General features: G+C 41.3%; 1 protein-coding gene across 2 annotated transcripts in view; it reads left to right on the top strand.

Moving 5' to 3' along the window:
• Positions 1-560: 560 nt before the first annotated feature.
• Positions 561-9501, top strand: part of ADSS (adenylosuccinate synthase) — a 44047-nt gene continuing 35106 nt past the window's right edge. For both annotated transcript variants that reach the window (XM_025388339.1, XM_025388328.1), the window contains exon 1: positions 561-1169. In XM_025388339.1, coding sequence (XP_025244124.1) covers positions 987-1169 — 183 coding nt within the window. In that variant the 5' untranslated portion in view covers positions 561-986. The remainder of the gene's footprint in view (positions 1170-9501) is intronic.

The following is a 9501-nucleotide window of genomic DNA, read 5'->3' as shown; positions in this document are numbered from 1 at the left end:
TTTGTCTCTTTTTTTTTTGAGACCTTGTCTCGCTCTGTCGCCCAGGCTGGGGTGCAGTGGCCGGATCTCAGCTCACTGCAAGCTCCGCCTCCCGGGTTTACGCCATTCTCTTGCCTCAGCCTCCCGAGTAGCTGGGACTACAGGTGCCGCCACCTCGCCCAGCTAGTTTTGTTGTATTTTTTTAGTAGAGACGGGGTTTCACCGTGTTCGCCAGGATGGTCTCGATCTCCTGACCTCGTGATCCGCCCGTCTGGGCCTCCCAAAGTGCTGGGATTACAGGCTTGAGCCACCGCGCCCGGCCTTGAATTTTGTCTTATTTGATCCCTGTCCCCATCTCTGTTACTTCCAGACTTTCAATTTCCAATTCTACACTTACACGTTCCGATTTTATGCTGTTTGTACTGAGAAATTCCACACTTGGTATTTTGTACACGTTCATTCCTTAATAAAGACAAATCCAGACAAACCTGCAGATGGCAGACACAGTGGCCCCAGAATACGCCGCCGCAGCCCAGAGCGTTGCGTGCTGGGAGTTGTAGTCCGACGCTCCACACGCGCCTCCGCGCCTCTCCAGTTTGAAAGCGAGAGGTAGAGCGGGTAGGCGGGGTGCTCAAGGAGAAGCGCTCTCGAAGCCCCGCCCCTGACCTTTTCCGCTCGCGAGGTTCGCACAGGAGTGGCGCGCCAGGCCGCGGAAGGGGCGTGGCCTCGGTCCGGGGTGGCGGCGGTTGCCGCCACCAGGGCCTCTCTTCCTGCGGGCGGTGCTGCCGAGGCCGGCCTGCGCGGGGCAGTCATGGTCCCCCATTGAGCGGGCTGTGGCGGAGAGCGGGGCGGGGACTGGCTGGAGGGTGGCGGCCCGGCGGGGCGGGGGCGGGGCCGGCCTCTGGCTCCTTCTTCCTCCGCATGTGGCTGGCGGCCGCAGAGCAGTTCGGTTCGTTGACTCCTCGGCGGCCGCCTCTCCTTCGGGCTCTCCTCGCGTCACCGGAGCCATGGCGTTAGCCAAGACCTACCCGGCGGCATCCTCCCTGCCCAACGGCGATTGCGGCCGCCCCAGGGCGCGGCCCGGAGGAAACCGGGTGACGGTGGTGCTCGGTGCGCAGTGGGGCGACGAAGGCAAAGGGAAGGTGGTGGATCTGTTGGCGCAGGATGCCGACATCGTGTGCCGCTGCCAGGTGAGGCGACGGGCCTCTCACGGGAGGCTGGGCCCGGGAGCTCGGGCTGCCTGGCACCTGGTGCCCAGGAACTCGGACGCAGGACCCGGATCCACTGGCCAAAATGAGGTGTCACCTTGAGGCTCTCTCCTCCTGTCCTGAGCTGCGGCGACGTGGAGAAATGGCGGGAGGTCGGGGACCCCTGACCTGGAGCGTCGGGTGAAACTTGGGGTGGTTCTGGAGGAAAAGGTGGGCTGGCGGGGAGCCTTTGAGAGATGCGCGATGCCTGGGGACTTGCAGTTTGGCGTCTGGGGACTGGTGCTCCGCCCCGGGACTGAGGCCAGGGTGGAGGTGGGATGCGGTCCGAGTTTGAGGAGCTACCGCCCGAGGCCTGCTCCCAACTCTTCCGACTGCGGGCGGAGACCCGGCGCGACGGCAGAGTCCCCCCATCACCGCCCCCCCACCCCGCCCAGGGCGGCGGAGTGAGAGTGGATTGTTTCGAAATGTCCTGAAACCCAGACTCCGTCTGCAGGACTGTGGCATGCAGTGTTTTGCTTCCTCTGGTCCACTTTGTTGACATCCAAACCCACCCACCTCTGGGCTTTGGACTGTTGTTTTAGGGCCCTGAGTTTCTTGTTTTTGTTTTTGTTTTTACAATGTGCTCCGTACCTTAAAGTTAAGGAGAAATTACTTTTACTAGTTGGTCCCAGAGGAAGGAATCCCTTCTCTGTTGAAAAAAAGTAAATACATGGATGTCAAATTGAGTATTTAGAAATAAATATTTGCATTGCTAAGGTGACATCGAAAGTGCACTTTCGGAAAACGAGGTGGTAATGAACTTCTAACGGGAGACACGTGGTTTTCAATGTAAGCTTTCTTCCTATTTGTCGTTTCCTTTGAAGCAACATACAGGGGAGGCCTTTTGTAAAGGCTCTCAGATAACTCTCTCCAGCTTCAAAATTCTAAGTAGATGAGTAATAACCACGTTCAAAACAAAGCATAATGTAATATTTGAAGTTAACTGCTGTCTGTTTAGGTTGCAAGAGTATTTGTTTTTGAACATACATGGCATGATATGATGGTGCCATGCTGTATATGTTCTAGTAAGTCATAGGCCCCCTTGAATACCATTCTGAGCATGCAGAAACAGTGAAATCACAGGTATATAGGAGAGCTAAATGCAAATATTGCAAATATTCTCTGATTTACCTTGTTTCATTTTGTTTTGTTTTCATGCAGAAATCCACCCTGTCCATTCTGAAATAGCTGTTACACTAATTGCCTCTTAGGAAACCTTCACTACCACCTCTCCCTCCTTCCCTTCCAGCCTATTACTTCTCCACCCCTCTGGCAACACACTTTGTACCTTAGCACTCTGGAGGGTGCTGCCATTAAATTCCTGCCCCACACTTTCTTAGGAAATACTCCAGAAATCCAGCCTTTACCTACCTTTTGTCTTACATTCAGATCTGGTCATGCTGTGGGGAAGACGTACCAGAACGCCGAACTTTCTTGCTGTCTAGAAGGGGAGAGAGGCGGAGGCCTGTGTGTCTCCTTCACTGACATCTTGAAATCTTTACGTGGAAGTAGCTCAGGTTGAGCTACACTATGGGTTGTAAGAAGGTTTGGAGAACACAACCATTATGGTATTTATTCTAAAGGATTCTCAATTTAATATTCTATCGAGAAATATTAGAAGTAGTTTGTAGCTTGGAGAAGGTGTTACTAATGTTACCAAGAAAGTAGTCTTGAAGTCGTGGACCGACCTGATCTGATGCCCTTGGAAAGTCTAGAGAAGTGATTGAGAAGGAACTAAGTTTGGCTTTAAAATGTTACCTGAAGATGGTGGAGAAACAAATGAGGGGCCCTGTTAGGCAGACTTCCCTCATCTATATATTTTTGACCTAACTACCTTCCTTATAGAATCCTTATGTTCTTCTAGTGCCTTTTAAGAGTGTATCATTAGGATTCTTTATTAGTCTTGTTAGCAAAAAATAGATGAGTAATGAATAGATTTAAGCATTATCTCTTGTGATTTACCTTGGTAACTTTGTATTATTTGGTTAGCCCTAGTAAGCTGGCATCTACTTAATGAAGTTCTCCTAGGTGTTAAAATTGGAATGTTGGAGTTCTTACTGAGTGTGTATAGAGAGCTGGAAAAAATCAACAGTAAGACATTGTGAGCTTGGATTGCCTTGTCTGATGTCTTAAGTTTTGTGTGTTGGTGAAAACATGTCCTTTGTTAGAGTTTAATATATTCTGCCATATTGATGTCATGAGTTCAAATTTTATTCAGCACTGTTTCTCCAGAAATGATGTACACATAATGTATCCATATTTCACCAGTAGAATCATAAGGACTTTCTCCCAACATAAAACATAGTTTTAAAAAGAAAAACTGGCATTGCATTTAATGATAAATTTTAATATATAAAATGCCTTTTTGGAAACACTAGATGCAAACCCAATGGCATTTTCACTCTTACAGCGCTTAAGGCCTGTGTTATTCAGATTCAGGATTTATGGGAAGTTAAATATAACTTGGTAGGTTCCCCAGATCCGTAAATATGTAGCACTTACATCAAAGGACAGCCACTACTGATGCCTTAATTTTAAATCAATATTTATTTTAAGAAGAAGAGAGAAGAATTAAATAGAGGCCCAACCCTGGGTACAGGTCATTCATCTAGTAAACACTGAGTATCTTCAGGGGATCACTTAGCCTGGGAGTCAAAAATCTGAAAAAGGCAGGGATTGTGCCTACAAGGAGCTCACAATCTGGGGGACAACTGCTGTGTAAGCAAAAATATTGAGAAGGTCGGGATGGAGAAAGGTACTAGCCTAAGTGTTTCAAGGGATTAAAGTATGGGACCAAAAAGGTCCCTTTCTGGCATCACAGAAGGAAGTCTAATACTGTTTTTTCCCAAATTCTCTCAAAGTAAAATACTATGCTTTGGTTTCTTTATTTTGCTGAGTAGAAACTACAGAAACTTCTTAACTGTAGTAGTTTATACCAAGCTTTAAGCAAAGGCTTATTCATTGTTTTTGAGGAAAGTAAGTTTGGTGGTCTTGGTTATAATGACACACACGAAGTTGCCTGTGATCAGGAAAGGCTAGAGCAGTATTCCCTGTGTTTTCTCTCCAAGGCTTTAAAGCCAATACAAAAAGAAAATACTAAAGTTAATTATAAGGGAAGGCAGACCCCATCACTTGATATATGTTTTTAAAAGCTTGCTGTAAAAATAAACATACTGAAAAAATACTACTATTTTCTAGCTAGATACAAGTATCCGCTGAAGATCTGAAACCACTATTAGTAAGTGTTAAAGAAGCATAAAAGACATACCAGCAGCAAACTGAGACTTTCTCCTTGAAATAAAAGGTGAAAGGTAATTTAAAAGAAAATGTTAGTATTATTTAATGCCTTGACCTTGTACAGCTAAAATGATCTGCCAGGATAGTAGGTAATTAGCATTTAAGGTAAGCCATTCTTCCAGGTTTATAACAATTGCTATTTCCATTTTCTGATTCTTTTTGTATCATTTATAGCATTTCCCTAGTATATAAGTATTTACCAATGTCTGTTATACTATACTTGGTTAAATCTTGTTCTGTTTGGTTACTGTGGTTTCTCTACCAGAATGTAAATTTTCTCAAAAGGGGGACTTCGTTTTTTTGTTCTGTAGCGCCTAATACTATATGAAGCAGAAGGGAAATACTCAACCAGTGTATTCTGGGTGGCAAGATCACCCCTAGAAATTTATTTGAAATAAGTAATAGTAACCCTTTCTTGTAATTGTTTTAACATCTCTCTGGACAATTTAATTGACTGGTGACATACATTTAAGGTGGAATTCCTAGCATTCCTTGGATTAACATTTGTTGCTTAGTTTTTTAGCTGGAATGTTTTACATTGTACCATTCAAAGGCTTTGTTTATATTAAAATCTTATTTCTTGTTTCTAGGAGAAAATAGGTAACTGATATTTATCTCTTTTTCATGTATCTCCTGAACTATTTCAATTGAATGCCATGTAGGGTTCTAATAACTAGCTTTTCTCCGCTGAGGATAGTAAATCTCAATGTTCAGTCAATGAGGATGTCCTAGGTTGCTATTTCAGTTAGTAAATATAGTATCCTGTCAGCTCTGCTTTTGAGGCATGAGTTTTTATATGTATATGAGACCATCTCAGTGGTGTCTGATCAAAATTATTCTGTTTCTTTAACTTTGGTGGGAATGGATGGGTTTGTTGGATATTTTCAAGTATCTCTAAGAAAAACTGTTGCCTAGAGCAAATCTAGAATGAACCAATAAATTGATATGTACTTAGTAGCTTTCTTGCTGTAACTGGATACGAATCCAGCTGTCTTACCTCTCAGGGACTGTGTCAGATGTTGACACCGAAGATTAGTGTGGACTAAATAATGATAAATAAAAATTGGTGACTATTATACTTTTATCAACAGAAACATCAACATTCAGTATTGCCTGCTGAAAGCAATGAAAAGAACAATAAATGAAGGGGGGAGTTCCTGTGGCTACTCTGGCTCTGGGATGGGATAGTTCTTTACATTGAACCAAAATTTATATTTGATTCACATAATAAAATTCTTTTTTAAAAAGAGGCTCCATGAGATTTCTGAAAATGAGATTTTTGTCTATATTAAGTTTTAACATCTTTTTTAAAGGAAGAATTTTATTAGTAAGAAAACTTTTTTGACTTGAAATCTCTAGTTTAATTTCAGTGTGTTTTTAAGAAAATATTTTCATGAATGTATTTGGGTGAATTTTTATCAAACATTCACAAAGAGCTGTGTGATATCATTGGTTTATACATTTTTGGTTGGATGTCTTATGCTCTCAGCTATGACCCTGGTTTGGTGAGTGTGAAAGAATATTAGAGTTTGGTAGCCAGAGTCTAAAGCTTCTTAATTAGGAACCTAAGATCCTCTCAGGCAATGCCTCCTTCCACTTTCATTGTGAGAAGTTATTTCATAATGGTAATGTAAGGTCTAAAATATAAGGTATCTGAGGTTTTCATCATTTGTGACGTGTGTATGAAACTAGAAGGTAACTATAATCATGCAAAGTAAAGTGGATACTTTTAAACCTTTAATGGATAACTGAGCTTGGATATCTTTGCTAAAAAGAAATTAAGATACCCTGTATATTTTTTTCTCTTCCTATCTAGTGTGTCTGGTTACTGATGAGTAGTTAAATTTGATCAACTTGCTGGTAGTAACTTAACCTGCTCTACTTTGGAATCATAAGCTAATTGCAGTTATGTGAATGCTTTCGTGAAAGAACAATCTTCATTTATAACTCTTGCTGTGGATTGATAAGTGCTTTAGTTTTGGTGAATGGTAACATGTTTTGTCTGGAAAGGAGGAGATACAGATCTTACAATCTTTACCCTGAAAGCAGCATAGATAATAAGCATTGACTCCAAAGATTTTTAGGCTCTTAAGAAGCTTGAAGACTAAACAGAAAAGTAGCAACCCCTTTTCAGTTGCTGAAATAGTTTAGGGGCACGGGATCTGAGACATTGCTGCTCTCTACTGTAATCCATAGTGGTCACTGACTTCCTGATGTTCATTTTGAGCTCTGTGATTACAGTATGTTGTTTTCATGTATTCAAAGCAAAAGGACAAAGATAAGACACAGAGGCCTAACTAAGTAGCCAGAAAAATGCCTCTGGGCTTTGTGCATGAAGTTGTTAGCCCTTGACACTTGGGCCTGTATTCTGGAAAAGAGACCATTGTTTCAGGTCTACAACACTGAGGATCATTCACTGCCTTCATCCCTCTACCACACAGATACCAAAAATGTATGTTCAGAAAAGCATTTTACCAACTCAGAAATACGACTTATTTCTAGGAAAAAAAAAGTTCAAAAAATTATATTTGCAGGAGTGAAGAAAGGAGTGATTTGGGGAAGGAGAAGGCCCAGTAGCAAAACCAAGTTAAGAATCAAAAGTCACTTTTGTAGACTAATATCATTTAATTCCTTTCCAACCTTTTTTTTTTTTTTTTAACCTCCCCTGGACCTTTGGAGCTTCTTAGCTAGAAGCTTATACATAATATTAGCATTTCCTGATCCAAAATTTTATTCTATAATTGGATTTGACAGCCTCTGGTTCTGAGGAGTCATGGAAAGAACATTCAAAACACTTGTCTTCCGACTTCCGTAAACTTAACATCAAATTAGGAAGAAAAGGAATGCATGGAAAACGAGAACAGTTACAAAATAACTAAATACTGTTATATCATTCCTATATCCTGCAGTAATGCTTTAAAGTGTTGTCTTTGACAGCATAAAATGTTATTAATATCTAGCAATTAATCATTTTAATATTCAGTTTTACTAGTACAAGATGTAAACTCAGCAAGGGGTATATATACTATGTCGTAGTAAGTTTGTTTTGTGAACCGTTTGTGTTCTTTGTTTGCAAGCAATGGAAAGAAACTAACTCAAGCAAAATGGGGATTTGTTTAAAGGAAGAGCAGGATGGTGGCCTGAGATGAAGGCTGCTCCTGGAATCTCAGCAGCTAGAACCGGCAGCCTGTTTCTTTAGGATGCTTCCCGTAGGTGATAGGCGTCTCAGACTGCTACTGCTTTCCTTCTCTGTACTCAAATTCAGATTCCCAAGGGGGAGGAGCTGACTGGCTCAGGTTGAAACATGTTTCCCTGCCTGGATCAGTTTGCTGTGGCTGGGGAGATGATTCCTATGATTTACAAGTAAGGGAGAAGGAGGGGGACTGAGCATGCAAAAGCTCTAAGTAACCTGGAGTTAATGTTGTATGGGAAAATAAGGTATGAGGAAGCATTTGTTCTGGATTGTTCCTATTTGTAAATTATTTTCCAACAGTCTAATATGCTATTGACCTGTAGTGCTTTTCTGGAAGAAAAAATAGCGTTAAATTGGTTTGTATTATTTTAACCTTAATTAAAATAATGAAAATCAGCTATGTATTGATTGTAAAAACTAAAAGCATACACCTGAAACTTTGCTTTTCAGCTTTGAGAGCATAGAATTTTAGTCCTGGTTTTTGTTTCTGTCATGATGTTCCAGTTTATTTCATAGCTCTGTGATGAGATACATTTTTTCCTGGTAATTAAGAAGCTTATTTAATATTTTCTTTGTATTTAATCTTACTGTAAGAATAACAGTCAAAGAAAATTGATAAAATATATATTATATTAGGGGATGTTTTATGACCGCAATTGAATTTTCTTTCATATATTGTTCACCCTAATAAAATTAACGTGCATTTATTCTTGATATTTAATATAAGAGCATCGTATAAGGCATTATAAGCTTGTGCTTTTCCTCAAAGAAACCTGCCACATAGCTACTTGTGGACTTATGCTGTTTTTTGTTTCTTGGGGGGTTGGAGAGGGGTATATTTCAGAATTAAAATGGTTTAAAAATTGGCCTCAACATGAAAGCCTGCCTTGCAGTGTTGTGGCACTGATGGAAGTGTGAATGTGAAGGCGGTGTTAGCACGTGGCTGGAGAGCCACTCTGCCACTCTGCCTCCCTCCCTCCTTCCCTGCCTCCCTGCCACGTGGCTTGTGAGGAGCCACGTACCTTTCCGTGCCTAGGCCTCCCCATCTGTGGAATGGAGTCAGTACAACCTACTTCATAGGGATGTTGTGAGGACTGAAAAGAACAATGTCAACTGTTTTTAATACTCAGATGCAAGGATGATGTCAGTGAAATCTGTACTGTATAAAGGCTACACAAAAATGGACAGACATTTGGTTAACTGTGGCAGATACCAAAAATGTATGTTCAGAAAAGCATTTTACCAACTCAGAAATATGACTTATTTCTAGGAAAAAAAAGTTCAAAAAATTATATTTGAGATTTATTACTAAATATTTTCCCTGTTGGATGTAATTGATCCAGAAACAACGTTGAGATTCCACAGCCCTTTGTTTATATAACTATTAATTGAACATATTCTATTTTTTTTTAAGTAGTATAAAATATACAGCTATGGTAATGGAAAGTATTTGTTAAATGCTACAAGAGTGACTGGGATCATAAGTGTTATGGGAGTTTGACAAAGAAGCAGGAGGTAATTAGTGTAACTGTTCATGTGATTATAAGATTCATACTTTTGTGGAAGATAACTGATCAAGCTCGGTTTGTGGAAAATTGGGATTGAGAAGGAAATTGTATGTTTCCATTAGAAGTAGAACAACAACAACAAAATATCTCCCATCATTTATTTGGTACTATCTGGCCTCCCCAGTGCTACCCGGGAGAATCATGGAACATGATTAATCAAACACATCCTTGCTGTTGCTCATCCTGGCACGTACTACATGGAGTTGCCCATGGGCCC

This window comes from Theropithecus gelada, chromosome 1 (genome assembly GCF_003255815.1).
Source record: "Theropithecus gelada isolate Dixy chromosome 1, Tgel_1.0, whole genome shotgun sequence".
NCBI classification, from domain to species: Eukaryota; Metazoa; Chordata; class Mammalia; order Primates; family Cercopithecidae; genus Theropithecus; species Theropithecus gelada.
The sequence above is the reverse complement of the archived record's forward strand: the minus strand, read 5'-3'. Positions and strand labels throughout refer to the sequence as shown.